General features: G+C 45.9%; 1 protein-coding gene across 3 annotated transcripts in view; it reads left to right on the top strand.

Moving 5' to 3' along the window:
• ASAP1 (ArfGAP with SH3 domain, ankyrin repeat and PH domain 1) overlaps nucleotides 1-17,589 on the top strand; it is a 387,469-nt gene that overhangs the window by 80,530 nt on the left and 289,350 nt on the right. For 2 of the 3 annotated variants that reach the window (XM_058444654.1, XM_058444652.1), the window contains exon 3: nucleotides 5,720-5,846. In XM_058444654.1, coding sequence (XP_058300637.1) covers nucleotides 5,720-5,846 — 127 coding nt within the window. Of the gene's footprint in view, nucleotides 1-2,403; nucleotides 2,507-5,719; nucleotides 5,847-17,589 lie in introns of those variants that run through there. The other variant, XM_058444653.1, reaches the window with a different exon arrangement.

The following is a 17,589-nucleotide window of genomic DNA, read 5'->3' as shown; positions in this document are numbered from 1 at the left end:
GAACAGAGTAGTTTTTTGTCTCCAAACAAACCGTGTTCTCCTCTTTACTGAGAAAACTCTAGTGGTTTTGCTTGGAGTATTTAAATTGAATTAAGTACATTTGGGACTAGAATTTTTTTTTTTTATTATTACCTGAAATTGCATGAGTGCACTTGGGAAGCACTCATACAAAGAACATGAAAAAAGCAGTAGTTTATTAGACTATGGCAACATGAGCCTAAGTGTAAAAGATGGAATCAAGTACAGCCCTCCCTCCCTCCTGCTCCTTCAGCGCTTTCTTTTCCTCCACCACTTCATTAAGATGGTAGAAAATGAATTCATAAGTTGTCAGGTGAAATAAGGATACTTTCTTTGGTTGCCTGGGCTGGGAAAAATACTGTACCTAAGAAAGTAGCCCTATGCAGAATACAGTAAAGAGACCAATTTTTCAGGCAGCAGAAAAAGCATTGGATTTAGCGTCTGCCAGGCTCAGGGACATTAACTTGCAGTGAGATTTTATTGTGTCTCAGTTTCCATTATTGTAATACTTGCATCTCAGGACTGTTGTATGAATGAATTCCGACATTACATATATAACCACCAATGCAGTACCTGGCTCCGGATGGAAGCTGAGAAGGTCGTATTCTGTACCCCAGCAGCCTTAGCTTTCTCTGGTAAATTTGGGATAAATATACCTACTTTATAAAGTTGTCATGAGGCTTAAAGAAGGATAAATGTATTCTAAATTCTATACTTAGCAAAGTGTCTGGTACATAGCAGGTCATGGTGAATATTTTGTTTTTGCAAGAATATCAGAATTTATTTTATTTTTTATTAAAAAAAATGAGATGCAGTCTCGCCATGTTGTCCAGACTGCTCTCAAACTCCTGGGCTCAAGCAGTCCTCCCACCTCAGCCTCCCAAGTGGTTGGGATGACAGGTGTGTGCCACTGTACCCAGCAAGAATATCATGTTATATCTCCAGATAAGGTTTTCAAAGTTCTCATTATATGGGAAAAATAATTGTCTACTTAGGATGTCTGAGACCCTGCTGAGCACTTTATATACCGTAGCTCATTGAATTCTCAGAACACTGAGATAGGGGTTGTCATTGCCCCCATTTTATAGATATGAAAACTGAGACTCAAAGAGGAGAAATACTTTAACAAGGTCTAGTAGCTTCTTCATGGCAGAGACGGGAGCCTATCTTTTTTATGTGAGAATCAGCCCATAATTCATGCTCCTACAAAAGAAATGCCCCATGCTATCATCCCCTAGAAGTTGTTTTGCTGAGATTATCCTTCTTTACAGGGACTGTGTTGCATGAAAATAGGCTTTTATTTTATTTTAGTGAGTTGATCTTAACTTACTTCTCATCTTGATTGGTATTCAGCCAGTTTGACTCTAGATACTGTTTATTTACTTCCAAAATCCAAGCCATCACTAATGCATCTGACCTAACAAAGGATACTTTGAGAATAAGCAAGGTCTCTGAAGACTGTTTATTCCCAAATCTGAGATCCCAGACTTTGGGAATTACTGTGCAGCCTTCCCCGCTCCCTCTTCTTTCCTCCTCCTAGTGACTAATTTAGAGATATCTGAGTCGTGGAATGAAAGCAGATGTATTTATAGTCATCTTTCACAGAAAAGGGGAGTTCAAAGGGAATTCACATTGGTTGATTATTCACTATGCATCGGCCTACTTATCCATATCTTCTCATTTTATTTCACACAATAATCTGAAACATAGTTTAGAAAACAAGGCGAATAAACAAGAAAGTAGAGATTTAAGCTCAGGTCCATGTAATAAAAAGTGTGTTCCCTTCCCACTTTAGCCACTGTCCTTGTGCCATGAGGGCATCGGGAGCCTGTGATGAATGCTGTCGCTGGCTAACACTGCGGATCAGAGCTCCTTGTGGTCTCTTGGGCCCAGAGAGCACCTCTGACTCCCCACCCGCACTCCCCCACCTCTGGTTTCTGGTCAGTCATCTTGCAAATGCATCCCCCTTTGGTTGTAAGACAGATGGACGAGAGTGAGGTCTGCAACTGGAAATGTAACTGAGAGCCAATTCCCTGATGGCAAGTGGGTCGTTAGCGCCATTGCTATTCAGAAGAATAAGCCACCACTGTTTCTGCTGCCTTTTTTTCAAGGCGACAGTGCATCCTGCCATAATCATGGTGTTACCTAAGTCAGCAGTGCTCAGAGTAAGAGGCAGGCATGAGGAGGACAAGGGTGCTGAACAGTCTTATTATAATGATGACAACAGAGATGATGCTTGCTTTATATAAAGCCAGGTGCACACAAGTATGTGTGTGTGTGCACATTTTCCCTGGCTTTGGGGAGGATGGTGTATATTTTGGGGCAGCTCCACACAAAGAAATCTAGCATTTACGTTTTGCCCATGTCAGTCTCTATTTGCTTTCAGATATCCAGGAATGATTTTCAGAGTATTTGAGAAAATGAGAGGTGCAGATGGTTTTCACTGAGGCATGGTTTCAAATTTAAAGAGGATTATGGCCCAGAAATGGTGAGTAGAGGTGTGAACCTTTGAAATTCTAATTGCAGACCAGTCTGAGGAGGTATATACTTACCAGAGCACAATATCTCATTGTGAGCATATTCCTTTCTTGGCCGAAGGAGATGGGGGAGGAGCAGATACATAACATAATCTTCAAATGAAACTGAAACAGCAATTGATGGCAGCAGTTTGGAGTCTTTGGTGAATTCAGTCAAGAAAGAAATCCCCAGCTGTCTACCATTGCAGTTAGCTTAGCTTGTTGTAATAATCTTTCTTCTTTGCATCTGCAGAGCTGACTGTATACACAAGTCGGCTCCTGCTGGGAGGAATCTGTGGTCATTTTGACACACTCACTCCTTTATTTTACAAAGGATAGCACTGAGGCCCAAGATGACAGCATCAGTTACTAGGAGGGAAAACTCTGGAACCCAAGGCCTCTTTGAATTGAGGCAATTAAACACTGACTTTTGGCTTTTAATAACAGCTCATGTTTATTGAGTCTTTACTGTAATGCGAGATGAAGAAGATGGAAGGAACAACCACCTCAGTGGAGGTGACAGGTGCTAGATGACTACCTGGAATAGATGGGAGAACAAAATAAATGCAAGAATCCAAGTCTGAATTTGTTTCCAGCCTAGAGGAATGAAGGCCTTCTTGGAGTGAAGTCAGTGCTGTGTGTTGTCAGTGCTCCATGGGGTAACTGAGTCTCAGAGAGCTTAATTAGCTCAACTAGTATGGGCCATATTTGTTCCAACTCACAGAATTTTCCAGATGCAGAGTGACTTGGTTAGTATGTGGGGAAAGGATGGTAGGATTTTCTCCTGGGTGGCTCATACTTCAAAAGACCGTGTTCTTTCAACTATGGCACATGAGCAAGTGACCGCCAGGTATGGATCTTCAGCTGTCTGCTACCATCATCTGGCTGTCTCCCCGAACTTCAAACTTGGTGTGTCCCAAACCAAGCTTTTAAAGTGCTAATGAGGACAAAGTGGGTGCCTGTTTATTTATTTACTAATTTTTTAAAGACTGTGTTTTGAAGTTGATTTCTCAACTTCCCTTTGCCAGGGAAGAATATTTATTTATGTACATTCCCCTTACAAAATGTCCCTTTAGTTAGCTGGAACACTTGCCTACGTGAAGCATGGCCTCTTAGAGGACATTGATGAGCATCTTGCTGGAGGCGCAGTGCAGGTTCAGTACAGCCAATAGAGGGAGGTGAACATCTCACACTTTTCTAATGGCTTTCCTGTGCACAAAGCACTTTCTCTTCCATCATCAGTGAACTCAACATAACAGCCAGGTCCTGGGGTTGGTGTCCTTATCTTTTGCTTTCATATGAGGCAACTGAGGGCCCAAGATGCCATAGACAGCAGGATTATCTGGGTGACTTACTCTTGTCATTCTTTTCTCAGGATGTCACCTTGTCAGCAAAGCCTTCTCTGCAGATTCTTTATACTATAGCGACTCCTTCACTTTCTTACTTTATATTTACTCCACTTTATATATTTGTGAGTTGTCTATTTCTGTCCTAGAAGGTAAGCTTCATGAGAGCAGGGGCCTTGGCACTACTCAATCTCCAGGGCACATAGTTAGTGCTTAGTAAATATTTGAGAGTTAATGAGGTGCTGTATTTTGACAGCCACTCTGCTACTTCTCTGTAGCAGGCCCAAGGCTAAAAGAAGATCCCTGCTTTGGGGCACTCCCTTGTAGTTAGGGGTAAGAACCAGAGAACGGATTTGAGGCTTAACAGTGCAAGACGGCAGAAGCCCAATCCCGGGGGTGAGGGGTAGGGCGCGGTGGGTGTGTGTCGCGGAGGACAGGCTCAGCCTTCCATCCTAAGGCTATCAAAGGCTCTCTTGGCTTGAATTACAGGTACCAATGCTGTGGCCCTTCCCAAAGGCCTAGCTTTTTTTTTCTTCTTCTTCTTTTAAACCAAATTCATACTCAGTGAATGGTGAGAAATTAAATGGATTCTTCGGACTAAGTAGATTGAGCTAGTTTTAAACTTAGCCATCTGTCAAGGCCGAGTAGTGAGGTATCTGTTGGTACTTTTTCCACCGAAATTTGGCATCTGCTTAGCATCGAACACCATTTGCAGCTCGGGCAAGGCCTTTTACATTCCCTGACCCTCGGCTTTCCTGCAAGTTAAAAAAAAAAGTGCAAATGAAAGATTAGAAAAGTATTTTTTAAAAAAACCCCCAAACCCTTCATTCGTCTTCACGCTGCATTGTAGCGACCTAAGCCAACTGCACAAAACTAGCCTGTAAGCGGTGAGGAGCACCCTGCAGAGAGATGGGGCGAGCGGGCAGCTGCAAGCCCGGGCCCCGGGAGGCCGCCCCTGCGCCCAGCGCTTCCTTCGCGGGGTCGGCGGCCCTCGCAGTAGAAGGCAGCTCTCCCGGGGCCTCACTTCCTGCACCCACACGCGACTAAAAAAGAACACGTACAACTTTTTTGGGCCCCCTTCTTGCAAAACGCTCGGGTAACGAGCTCGCTGAAGTAACCGCTCCGGGGGCGGACCAGGGACTCGGGCTTCCGGAGCCCCGGTGCCGCGCAGCCGGGGTCGTGAGCGGCAGCGTCGGAGCCAGGCCCCAGGGGCGGTGCGCGAGCGGGGGCGGGGCGGGGGCCGGGCCGGGGGCGGGGGGCGGGGCGCGGGCGGGGGCGGGGGTGGGGGTGCAGGGCTGGGGGCGGCGCGCGTGCGCAGAGCACTTCCCTGTTTGGCCCCGTGACTGCAACGCGAGCGCCGCCCGCCCGCCCGCCGCGGGAGTGTGAGCTCAGTCAGTCAGGCCCGCGCCGCCGCCTGTCAGCGCGTCTGAGGAGGCAGCGCCGGGCGCCCCAGCCGCCCAGCCCGCGCACGCCCCAGCGGTCGGCCGGAGCCCAGACCCCCGCGAAGACCCCGCGCGCAGCCGCGTCCCCTCCCCCGCCGCTGAAGAGCCGCCGCCGCCGGCATGAGCAGAGGGAGGCGGGTCCCGGAGAGCCCCCTGCCTCGCGCGCTGCTTGGAGTTTGAAGGGCCCCGCGCCGAGCGCCGCCGCCGCCGCTGCCTGTCTTCGCCCGCCTCCTTCCCTCCCTCTCGCCGCCGCCGGGGACGGGAGCTGCGCGCCAGGCCGGGCGGCGGGTGGCGGGCTGCGCGCCGGGGTTCATGAGCCGCCGGGCGGCCCGCGGCCCCGGGAGCCTGCGCCGTGACTCACCCCCCGCCCCCGCTTGTGTCTCGTCCCCCCCGGCAGGATGCCGGACCAGATCTCTGTCTCGGAGTTCATCGCCGAGACCACCGAGGACTACAACTCGCCCACCACGTCCAGCTTCACCACGCGGCTGCACAACTGCAGGAACACCGTCACGCTGCTGGAGGAGGTAGGTCGGGCCGGGACCCCCGCCGTCCACGCTCGCCGCTGCCGCCGCGCAGCTGGAGGATCTCCTCTCGGAGCTGGGAGGAAGGGGACGCGGGGGCCGGGGGCGCCACACCCCCTCAGGGAGCCGCCGGGTGAATAACGGACTTCGGACGGGCGGCCCCTTCCCCATCCCCTCGCCCTTTCTGGGTCCTGCGGGTTGAAAGGCCTGGGGACTGGAGGTGGGAGAGGACTGAGCGAGCTGTGGACACTCCAGGGAGGACAGAAGATGGAAGTCCTGTCCCTGGCATGCACTGTTCGGCGCCCCCACATCTTCGTGACCCTCCTGTAACCCTCGAGGTAGGTGGCGTCCGGCCACCGAGGGCACAGAGGCGAAGCAGTGCAGCCAAGGTCACCAGCAAGGGACTAGGAGATGAGCAGTGAACGCACCCCTCAGCGGCGCGACTGGGCCAGGCAGGCGTAGCTGCGGAGACGAGGGCCGGTGGAAAAATCCCAAAGGACCCAGAGAGAACTCAGGCTGGGACTGTCTCCACTCCAGGACTCCTCCCTGCTAGTCTCTGGTGCCTGAAGCCCAGATGGAGAGAGATCTGTGCACATAGGTTCCCACCCGGCTCCCCTAACCCGGAGGGTTTGGTAGGGCTTAGGGCTGCTGCGCCAGCAGGACCTGCCCGCAGTGCACTCAGAGGCTGGACAGGGAGATCGGAGGCCGGTGCAGCCTGCTTGAGCTGACCAGACACGGAGAAGGGAGGCCCGAGGCGACAGTCAGACAGCTTCTCTTATCTGGACCCTTCAGGAAAGCGTTGCGGGTGGGGGGTTGGGGGCAGGGCCAAGGCCAAATCGATTTTCTTTAGGATTTTCAGTGAATTAATGATAGAGTGGTATGGACAAAGAGGAATCTGAAAGCCAAGGAGCAGCAGAAGCCTCTGGGGCCACGATAAAAATAGATATTTGCCCTGGAACTCAGCATCATCAATAAGTGCCATAAAGCATCCCTCCCCTTCAAACAAGGCAAACGTATTTCAACTGAGAATGGCACCATTGGGTGGAAGGTAGGAAGGGAGATGGTTTTCCCTGGGTGGGTTGTGCTGTGGCTGGTTTAGGTGAGGTTTGCGGAGCTCTGATGTAAGCCCCCCACCCCAAGGACGGCCCTCTGTAATATGGGGAAGCTTGGGCTTCTGTGGGATGACTGATATTGAAATGAGCTTTGATACTCATGTTTCCACACACGTAGAACTGGGATTCAGAAATAGAGGGGTCCCAAATTTTAGGAGGGGAGAAACTTCTGTTAGTGCTGGGTCCCGTCTGGCTTGCTTGGTGCTATGACTGACTGTGCCATTCCGGCATACTTCCAGAGTTCTCTCTGGAGTCAGTATTGGGTGATGGGAGTGAATTGTGAAGTGAATGGAGAAATACCACCTAACTAGGTTTGTTCGAAAACCAGAGGTAAATGGATTTTTTCTTTTCTTTTCTTTTTTTTTTTTTTGTCTTTGTGAACTGCCAGTCTGTAACACTCGCTTGGGATTAAACAGAGTTGCCAGGCATTGAACCCCATCATGGGTCTGTCTTTCACTTAATTATAATAAATTGAAACATGTTGATATAGGAGCATTTTGCATCCTCTTTCTGTACTAATTGTATATACTTCTAAGGATGTGACATTGATTAGACTGAGTGGTTGTTTTCCTTCTAGATAAGTTTTTCAGTGCCTGCTAATAGAGCTGCCAGTTATTCTGTTTGTGAAGGGTGTGATAAGATTAAGTATTTGGTGATGCTGTTTGTAGAGATGTGCGAGCATATCTTCCAGCAACCCTGTAGTAGAGGGGTAATGTTAAATTACATGCAGTTGCTGTTGATGTTAGTTTAAGGTTAATAAATTTAAAAGCAAATATTTTTTTAATGACAAATACTGTTGTAAGATTAGGTAGAAAAATAGAGTTAACTATAATGCAAGTGTGGTCACTTAGGAACTTGGAACCAGGCTAGAAGTTCAGTGTCATGTTAGAGTACATTGATGATACCCATGTTCTCAAAAATATAACAGTGTTTCAGGATGGCACAATAATTTTACAATTTTTCTTCTGAACTTGAGGAAGGTATTGGCCAGGAAAACATTGTCTCTGGTCGGCATATTTTAATTCTTGAGGTTGGACTCTCTGAGTGGTTACCTTTTGCATAGATGAGAAAAGTATGCTTTAGGTTTTTTTACTGATGGATAGCCACCATAGTTGAATTTTAATTTTTTCCCCTATGCTTACATATATGGAAGTAGTGCATTATTATAAATATCTTAGGTGGATCACAATTCAGTTCTTTAAAAATATGGGGCTTAACATTACCACACTCGATATAAGAAAAAATTGGGGGGCATACCACAAAATCTTGTTGGCATATGCTTCACAAGTGAGATATTCGGAAACTTTAAGAATGTGGCTTGTGTTATTTTGTGGTTATTCTTAGGAAGAGAACTTTTGGGTACTTTTTGGTGATATGGAAACTCCGAAATAGGAATTAATTTGGGTAACTTGGAATTCTCATTTAAAAAAAAAAATTTTCCTAGTTCTAGTAAGTACCTTCCTGTTTATGACCTTTTTTTGCTCTTTGGATCACTAATGCACATACATAGAGCGCAACGGAAAAACTGTTAGATCTCCAAGATTGGATCCCCAAATTAACCCATACTCTCTCTTTTACTATGTCTCCTTGGTAGAGATTGTGGTGTGTTACGCAGATGTTGATGCTTTTAGTTATATCTCTGTGATGAGCACTCTAGGAAGTAGATCAGAAATATATGGTAAGAAAGGCTGGGCGTGGTGGGTCATACCTGTAATCCCAGCACTTTGAGAGGCTGAGGCAGGTGGATCACTTGAGGTCAGGAGTTTGAGACCAGCCTGGCCAACATAGGGAAACCCCATCTCTACTAAAAAATTAGCCATGCATGATGGCACCTGCCTATAGTCGCAGCTTCTTGGGAGGCTGAGGCAGGAGAATCATATGAACCCGCTAGGCCAAGGTTACAATGAGCCAAGATCGCACCATTGCACACCAGGTTAGGCTACAGAGTGAGACTATGTCTCAAAAATGGTAAGAAGAGGCAAAGAGGAGTTTACTTCTGATTTGCTTCTGGGCTTTACCTTTTGGGGCGAAGGGTCGCACATGGCTCTGGGGTTCACGGTTTGACTGGCACACAATGAGTGGCTACCTTGGGGAGGCAGGAATGGATGAGCTGGTGTTCTGCCAAGGTTTCATCCTGGTGTGTGAGTGTTTTCCAAGCAAAAAGCCAGTGTTTTACTTATTCAGCAATGAAAGCATACTGATGTGTGCCATTTTACTCTTGACCATTTTTAAGTTATGAGTAAGTAACTACGAGAGTATAAGCGTTTTCCCTAAACGGGAGCAGGCAGGCATTTTAGGACTGCTGTGACCCAGACAGTAGAAGGGACCCTCCATTTAAAGACTTAGAGTGGCTAATACTTAGTACCTTTGTCAGAGAGAGAGTCCAACATGATAAATGGAAGTCTACTTGGTTATTTTATACTGGGCCACATTTTAATTTGGTGACAATGAAGGAGGCAAGTTCTGCTCATTTATTGAGCAGCTGCTCCATACCAGGCCTGCTGTCGACACATGGCATGAATGCTTACATTTACCTCTCATATGAGCTCTCTGAAAGAGGAACATTTATCATCTCCATTTTATAGAGAAGGAAATTGAGGCCCAGAGATGTGAAATGATTTCTCTCAATGGTCAAGTGGCTAGTAAATAAAATGGAGTTTAAAACTCTCACTCCCGGCCAGGCGCGGTGGCTCACGCCTGTAATCCCAGCACTTTGGGAGGCCAAGGCGGGTGGATCACGAGGCCAGGAGATCGAGACCATCCTGGCTGACACGGTGAAACCCCGTCTCTGCTAAAAATACAAAAAAAAATTAGTTGGGCGTGTTGGCGGGCACCTGTAGTCCCAGCTACTCAGGAGGCTGAGGCAGGAGAATGGCGTGAACCCAGGAGATGGAGCTTGCAGTGAGCCAGGATCACGCCACTGCACTCCAACCTGGGCAACAGAGCAAGACTCTGTCTCAAAAAAAACAAAAGAAAATCTCACTCCCTTCTCCTCCTGAAACAGGCTCTCACTCCGTCGCCGAGGCTGGAGTGCAGTGGTGCGATCTCAGCTCACTGCAATCTCCGCCTCCCAGGTTCAAGCGATTCACTCACCTCTGCCTCCTGGGCAGCTGGGACTACAGGTGCACACCGCCATGCCTGGCTAATTTTTGTATTTCTAGTAGAGACGCAGTTTCATCATGTTGGCCAGGCTGGTCTCAAACTCCTGACCTCAAGTGATCTGCCTGCCTTAGCCTCCCAAAGTGCTGGGATTACAGGCATAAGCCACCATGCCTGGCCCAGAGTTTGGAAATCTTAAAACAGTTAAGACATAAAATAGGTATTCTAAATGTCTACAAAAACATATTTCAGTGGCTTTGTAGGGAACATAGGAGACTTTGCTGTCATTGCGTCTTCAAGTTTTGGTCTGATTAAAAAGGTGCCTAAGTTCTTTGGAGGCTTAGTGTTTCTTCATGTTTATATTTCAGAGTTCTTAATAGTGATACTTAAATATACTATTTTTTCCCTGTACTTTCAAGGATTTGGATATGAGTTTTCAGATTTAAATGTGGGAATTCATTTGAGTATAATCCATGAACAGCATTTATTCAACACATTTTTGGGGAGCCCCTGCTATATACAAGTCATTTTCCAAGTCCTACTGAGGTATTGGGGTTATCCAGATTGTATTATGGAGAAGCTAGTGGTCTTTAAGAAATAAAGAAATAAGGTAATAAGGTTAAAACTCTTAACAGGGTAGAAAGGGGCAGTTCATAGGGGAGGGAAATAGTATAGAACATTCATCCTAGGAATACAAGTGAAATCACTCAAATTACCATGTAGTCAATATACAGATTGTTCAGTGCCTCTTATGTGTCCAGCAGTGTGCTAGGCCTGGGGATACAATGATGAAGAACCCTGCCCTCAAAAAATGCAGCCTAAAAGTTTTCTTATGGAAACTGGCAATCAAGTGTGGGTCTGGCATTAGAGGCTTTTCTTAATGTATTCACCTGGTGCGTTCAGTTCTTTCTGAAGATACAGAAATGTTTGATGAAATGAATGAAGATACAGAATGTAGATTCAGTATCAAGCTCTATCTCATAACAGTAACATTCCTACTACACGCAAACCCTATACATACTATTATTTAATACCCTTTTTCACCCTATTATCATCAATGGCTCCATTTTATAGATGAAGAAATTGAGGATTACAGCAGTTAAGTATTTTGTCCAGCTAGGTCGTACAACCAGGAAGTATTCTGCCCAGGTCATACAACCAGTATCAGATTTGTGATTAATCTCATTACTGTCGGGTCCTCATGCAGGCCAGTCAGACTTCTGTGTGTGTTCCCTCACCTTCCATTTAAGTTTCAACCTTTATCTATGTCCTTTTGGGTGTCTGCCATGCTGATGATAGAGCTCATCAGTCTTTGATAAATACTGTTAGGTCCTTAAGTGTTTTTCTGTGAAATCTTACACATAGGATTTCTGTGGTCAGGGTTTGATATCTGATCTTGTTCATCAGCTCCCCTTGCTCAAGAATGCAAGTGCATTACCTCTTAAATTTTAAAAGCTGGTAAACTTAATAGGAAGTGCTACTTTATATTGCAGGTGTTAAACTTAAGGAGCACATTAATTACCCCCAAGGAGATTGTAGTCTTAAAAAAAAAAAAAAAAAAAACCTCAGGAAGGATTTACATAAAATCAAGATTTATACTTTTACTTAATGTAGAGAAAGTATGTTTGGGTCTGCCTCTGACCTGTTGAAGATAATACAACAAAAGGCAAACAAACCTTCCCATAATGTTTCTGTCCCACACAGAAGTCAAGGCTCCGTGCCCAGGCTTTTGACCCAGTCTGGAGGTACTTAGGATGAGGTTTTGTCTGGATGAAACCAGCAAAGGTCAGTGAGTGAGTATATCTGTCTGTAGAATCAAAGAGAGAAGGAAATTGTATATGTTAGAACTCATGCTCTTTCTAAAACAAGGCACAAGCCCGTTAGCCAGATATTCCATGCTAATGCTTTTGGTCCTTCTGATATGGTTTGGATTTTTGTACCTTCCAAATCTCAAGTTGAAACATAGTCCCCAGTGTTGGAGGTGGGGCTTGGTGGGATGTGATTGGATCGTGGGGGCGGATGCCTCATGAATGGTTTAGCATCATCATCCCCTTGGTGATAAGTGAGTTCTTGCTCAGTTAGTTCTCTTGAGATCCAGTGTTTTAAAAGTCTGGGTCCTCTGCTTTTCTCTCTCTCTTGCCCCTGCTTTCACCATGTGATGTGCCTGCTCCCACTTCTCCTCCTGCCGTGACTAAATACTCCCTGAGGTCTCCGCAGAAGCCAAGCAGATACCAGTGCCATGCTTGTACAGCCTGCAGAATTTCCTTTCTTTATAAATTACCCAGTCTCAGATATTCCTTTATAACAACACAAGAACTGCCTAACACACCTTCTTATATGTATATCTTTGGATTTTAAAAAACATTTTTTACACCTATCGTCTAATAGAAACTTATTCTAGTAGCATTCTTATTATTGCTTTACATATGAATACATAAAGGCTCACAGACATTAAATAACTTGTCCAAGATCACACAGTGGTAAATGGTAGACTTGGGCTCTGAATGCAGAATCTGCATTGAAAACCCATTCCGTTTCTTCTGTATTTCACTGTCTTTTATGCTTCCTGTCTGCCAGTTTGTTTTGTCTTGCAAGACCCGTGAGAAAGGCATCTATTAATTATCTTCTTACCTCTATTTGGTTTCTAGTGCTAGAGAGAAAGAGTTTGGGAGAGGGAAGAAAAATGAAAAGATAGTTGCTTTTCTGTGTTCTTCTGAGACCTCTTGCTGGACCCCTCATTAAATCTCTGCCTTTTGTGATCAAAGACAGTGCTGCAAGCAATCCTCCTTGGACTGGGCAGATGTGAAAATGACCATGTTGCTTTCAGCTCCACCCTGGCATGCCTAGTCTGGGACTGTTGACCCAACCTGATTTGCCTATGAGCTGCCCAGAGCCCTGGCTAAAGAACCACTACTCTCAGTTGCAGTTTCTGCAGGGCTGTCTGGCTCTCTGCTTCCAGCTTCCTGGCTGTACAAGAGCCCTGAGTTTTTGCTGGGTGTTAGTTATTCAGGGAGTTGCTAAGTGTCCAAGTAAAAGCGACCTTGGCGAATATCTACTCTGGCGTTTGCCAACCTGAAAGCCTGATCTTCAAAAGGCTCACGAAAGCTGTGATGGGGGTCTTAGCCACTTTGTGGAAAAATTAGTGGACACTGCTAGTAACTTGGTTTGGCATAACTCTCATGCCAAATGTGTTTGATTTTGGCTGAAATGCATCAGCTCAGTGGTGTAGGACTAATCATCTTCTGCTGATCAGATGCTTGGATTGCTAGTTATAAAGTGGGAAAGCAAAGTGTTACCTCATTCAGGTGATTGGCTTCCTAGAAGGGCTTTGTATCTCCCATGGGAGAAACCTCATGAATGGTGGGACCCACCAGATTAGTTTAGTCCTCATTGCTTTGAGAGGTGGAGACTGAGGCCCAAAGATGAGAAAGAAACCATGCAGGGATTTGAATTCAGGGCTGCCCAACCCAGGGATTTTTGCACTCTGCTGTTTAACAGGGTTGTGGGGACTGGCAGTCACAGTGTGGGAGTCCTCCCCAGTACCACTCCATGTAACTTGCTTCTAGGTAGAAAGAGTAGAGAGTAAACCTTAAGTTTGGAACTGGATCTTGCTAGCCCAGTCTGCTGTCATTAAGTCCTGGTCTCAGAAGACATGCTGTGCGAGGCTGCAGTAGCTTTGCCTGATGTTAGGCTAGCAGCCTTTCATTAGAAGCCATTTGTGGTGTTGGATGTTCAGACACTACCCAGACCTTTGCCTTCATTGTCTGTTTGTCCAGGGAGCCTCAGAGAGATGGTTTCCATATATGTAACCTAGTCATTTGGGGACTAAAACCAGATCTTGGTCTTGGCCATTCCCACGTGTATTACTTAAACATGAGTAAGGTTTGGGGCTAGAGATCACTTAATGTCTAAGCCTCTGTTTCCCCATTTGATAAATGACATTGCTTTTTGAGTATTAAAGGAGACAATGCATGGGAGGCACTCATCAAATGACTTTATGTGTCGGTAAAGTATGTCCCTATGGGTGTCAAGGTCTGACTACTCAGCTCTCCTGTGAGGCAGGGAAGAAGGAGGCGAATGAGGCTAGAAGCATTCCTTCATGGAGAGCTAGATAGGCAGGACTGCTCTCTACTGAGGACCAGTTGCAACACTTGGGTTGAGGAGAGTGAAATTCTCTTGCCGAGGTTAATTGTATCCCTATTACTTCTAGCGTGTGTTGGGCAAGTTACTGAGCCTTACTGTGTCCTACTTTCCTCATGGGGATAAGTACCTACCTCTCAGTGAGTCAGTATGTGTAAAGTGCTTACAACAGTGCCTGGTGTGCTAAGTGCTCTATAAATGATTGTTCTTATTATCCTTGTTGCTATTGCCCTGTATTATTGTATTATTGCATTAGACAATTGCATGTGTAACTGAGAAGATGAGACTTGGTAGACTCATTTCTGAAGGGTCAGTGATGAGGTCAGATGACAGAGAGATGAAGTCAGATGTGTGTACTTCAGGGACCCGGACTGGGGAGGCACAGATGGGAATAAGGAGAGGACTAGGGCAACACCAAACACTTTGACCATTGTGGGTCATGGTCATAGCCAATTTGATCTGAAGCAGAGTGTCAACTCAGTGTAACTGTATAATCAGCCCTTAGCAGGCCCTGTACTCTCTGAAGTAAGGGAACCAGTGACCAGTGCTGCCCACTTTGACCCAGGCCAGCCTGATGGGCTCTACCAGTGCAACCTCATTGCCCATGCTTCCTTGTGTCACTGCTATAATCTTTCTGCCTGCTTCTACACCCCACTTGTCGGATCCTCTGCATTGGTGTGTGAAAGCTGCCCCTTGTGATTCTTGCTGGGGCTTTGGGGTAATGAGCTGTTTTCTCTGTTACATAATAAATGCAGGTATTTATTATGTACCTGCGTAATTGATTGATTGTGGTCATTTGTGGGGAGGTGAAACATTTATGCCTTGGCCCTGACTGGTACAGAGCATGGCAGCTATGTTGTGTGCTTTACTGATTACAGTTTGAAGCACTGAGACCACAAGAAATTCTATTTTGGTTAGGAGGCAGGAGCCTTAAAGCAAAAGGGATCTCTCCTTGAATTTTCATTTCTGTGTGCTTCATAGCTTGTTTTCAGTGTCAGTAAAACGAGTTTTAATTATTTATGGGCAGGAGTTAGGTCAAGATCAGGAGGCACTTGACTCTACTTGGTCTTAACAGAATCCGGGAGTTCACAGTAGGCTCTTTCCAGCCCAGAGCCCTGTCTGAACAGCCCTCTGTCATGGTGCTGTTTGTGGTCAGTTATGTAAGAACTGTATTTTAATGCCGAGCTATGGTATAATTTTCCCCCAAAGAACTGGAATATGTGTCCCCTTGATAAGACAGCACCCAATTTAGCCACTCAGAAGCTGGGAAAATAAAATCAGAACCTCATGTGCCAAGGAGGTAAAGCCCAAAAGACGACTGCGTTTTGGCACCGACTATTATAGAAAGCAGAGTTGGCTAAGTCAATCTAGGCCATCCCTTTCCCTGCCAGATGCGTTTTGGATGGAGGAAAATGTAAGCTCTTCTCAGCTCTATTATTAAAACAGCCTGGGTACCTTGCATTTCTGTAGCATTGTACCCAAAGGCTAGGGTCAGAATGGCCTTGTCTCCAGTGGCTAGTGTAGCACCCAGCACGCGGTGGGCTGTAAGTATAGTGAGGACTGTGTTATTATGATGCACATTCTGTAGAACTGGAAAAGGCCTCAGAGACCATCTAGTCCAACTCCTCTTTTTATGGATGAGGAAGCTGAGGCCTAGAAAACCGAAGTGTGTTAGGCTGTTTTATTGTAAGAGGTCCCTTCCCCTCCCCCAGCAAAATGAAATACATTGGTTAAAGCAAAATGGGGGCTTATTGGAAGGATTCATGGGAGATATTTTATGGAACATGAGGGACAAGAATGAGGGTCTTCTCTCTTGGGCAAGTGGTAGATGATGGCAACTCTGGCACCAAATTATTCCCAGCTCCAGTGCCCTACACCACATTGGTGTCTGCCTGATTCTGGGGCAAGGATATCTGGGAAGGAGGATTGGATTGGCTCCACTTGGGTCAGGAGACCACCCTTGCTCCAGTCAGCTTTGGCCAGGATGAGGGGGTTATGTGATGGGTGGGGCTAAGTCTTCCCCTTCAGCCTGGGGGTGATGGTGGTCCTCAGAGGAGAGTAGGAGGATAGGGAAGCACACCGTTTATACCCAGATCACACAGCAAAGCTGGGACTAGATTCAGTTCTTCTGGCCTCATCTTCATTTTTCATTGACATGACAGTTAAATGGAAATGATAGTACTTCACAGCTGTTGGGAGAATCAGTAGGAATATAAGGGAGGCAGATGCCTGGCACTCAGTGACACTTGGAAGATGTTAGTTTCTCTGCCCTTCCCTCTGCAAGTCTCACCTCCCCTTGATCCTTTCTGCTCTGTACTCATTTGGGATACTTGGAAGGACTGTGGTTGGAGCACTTTGCTGCCTAGTTGTAGCTTTGCTGATGTGGTCAGGAAAAATCAACATTCCACATAGGGTATGGCCAGAAAAGAAACATCCCATTGCCACTAAATCTAAAGTGATGGCATGAATAATCTTTCCATAGATATCCAGGATGGATGGAAGACCAGGCAGGGCAACTTGGCCCTCTTCGGAAAATCTCTGGTTTAATTGGTTTTTCCTCAGTGTTAAATAACAGAGCCTGCTTAAAGGTCCAGTGAGGACTAATGGCTTTACTTCTATTGAACGGCTTCTTCACTGCCCAGTTCCATACGAAATAAAATTGTCTTCATTGTTTTGAAATGTGGGGAGCCTTCCTTTATGTTTCATTAATCATTTTTTATGATGCCCATTTCCTTTTCCTTGTAATGTTTATTCACATTAATAGCATTTACATAAAATTAGATACTCCTTATTTCCACAAAGTACAAATCAAAATAAGCACTCACTGCTGGCCCAGCAACAGCTGCTGCTTTAATAATAGTAATATTTTTCATAGCAAGGCAAGTGAATACACTGCCTCCCAATAAATAAACTGGTGCCAAGTCAGTGCTGTCACATCCCAAGGCTTCTGCATTTTGTGTGTAAGTTTGAACAAATTCAGAATCTGCGACCATTGCTGTTAAGAACCTACTCTATCCCGGGAACTGTGCTGGTTGCCCTACCCGTATCATCTCATATAATCCTCCCAACAGCCCTGTGGGGTGGGTGCTGTTTCTTCATTTCACAGATGATGAACTAGGTTTAGAAAGGATTCAACTCAATTTATGCTCTTTCTACTCAGACTCATCCTCAAGAAAAAAAATGCAGATATGCATGCAATGCTAATGAAAAAGAACAAACAGGAAATAGGCTTCTGCTGAGACATGAGATATGTAGGTTAGACTCAAAAGAACTTCCTGACAGGGTATTACATACTAACCGGATGGCCATGGAAGTAGGATTTTTTTCCTCCTGATTTTGGGATAATTTTGTCAATGATAGGCTGGTGAGCTAAGTTGTGTTCTTATTCATGTTCA

Source organism: Hylobates moloch, unplaced genomic scaffold (genome assembly GCF_009828535.3).
Source record: "Hylobates moloch isolate HMO894 unplaced genomic scaffold, HMol_V3 SCAFFOLD_9, whole genome shotgun sequence".
Classification (NCBI taxonomy): domain Eukaryota; kingdom Metazoa; phylum Chordata; class Mammalia; order Primates; family Hylobatidae; genus Hylobates; species Hylobates moloch.
Note: the sequence above shows the minus strand (reverse complement) of the source record. Positions and strands in the feature narration are given on the sequence as shown.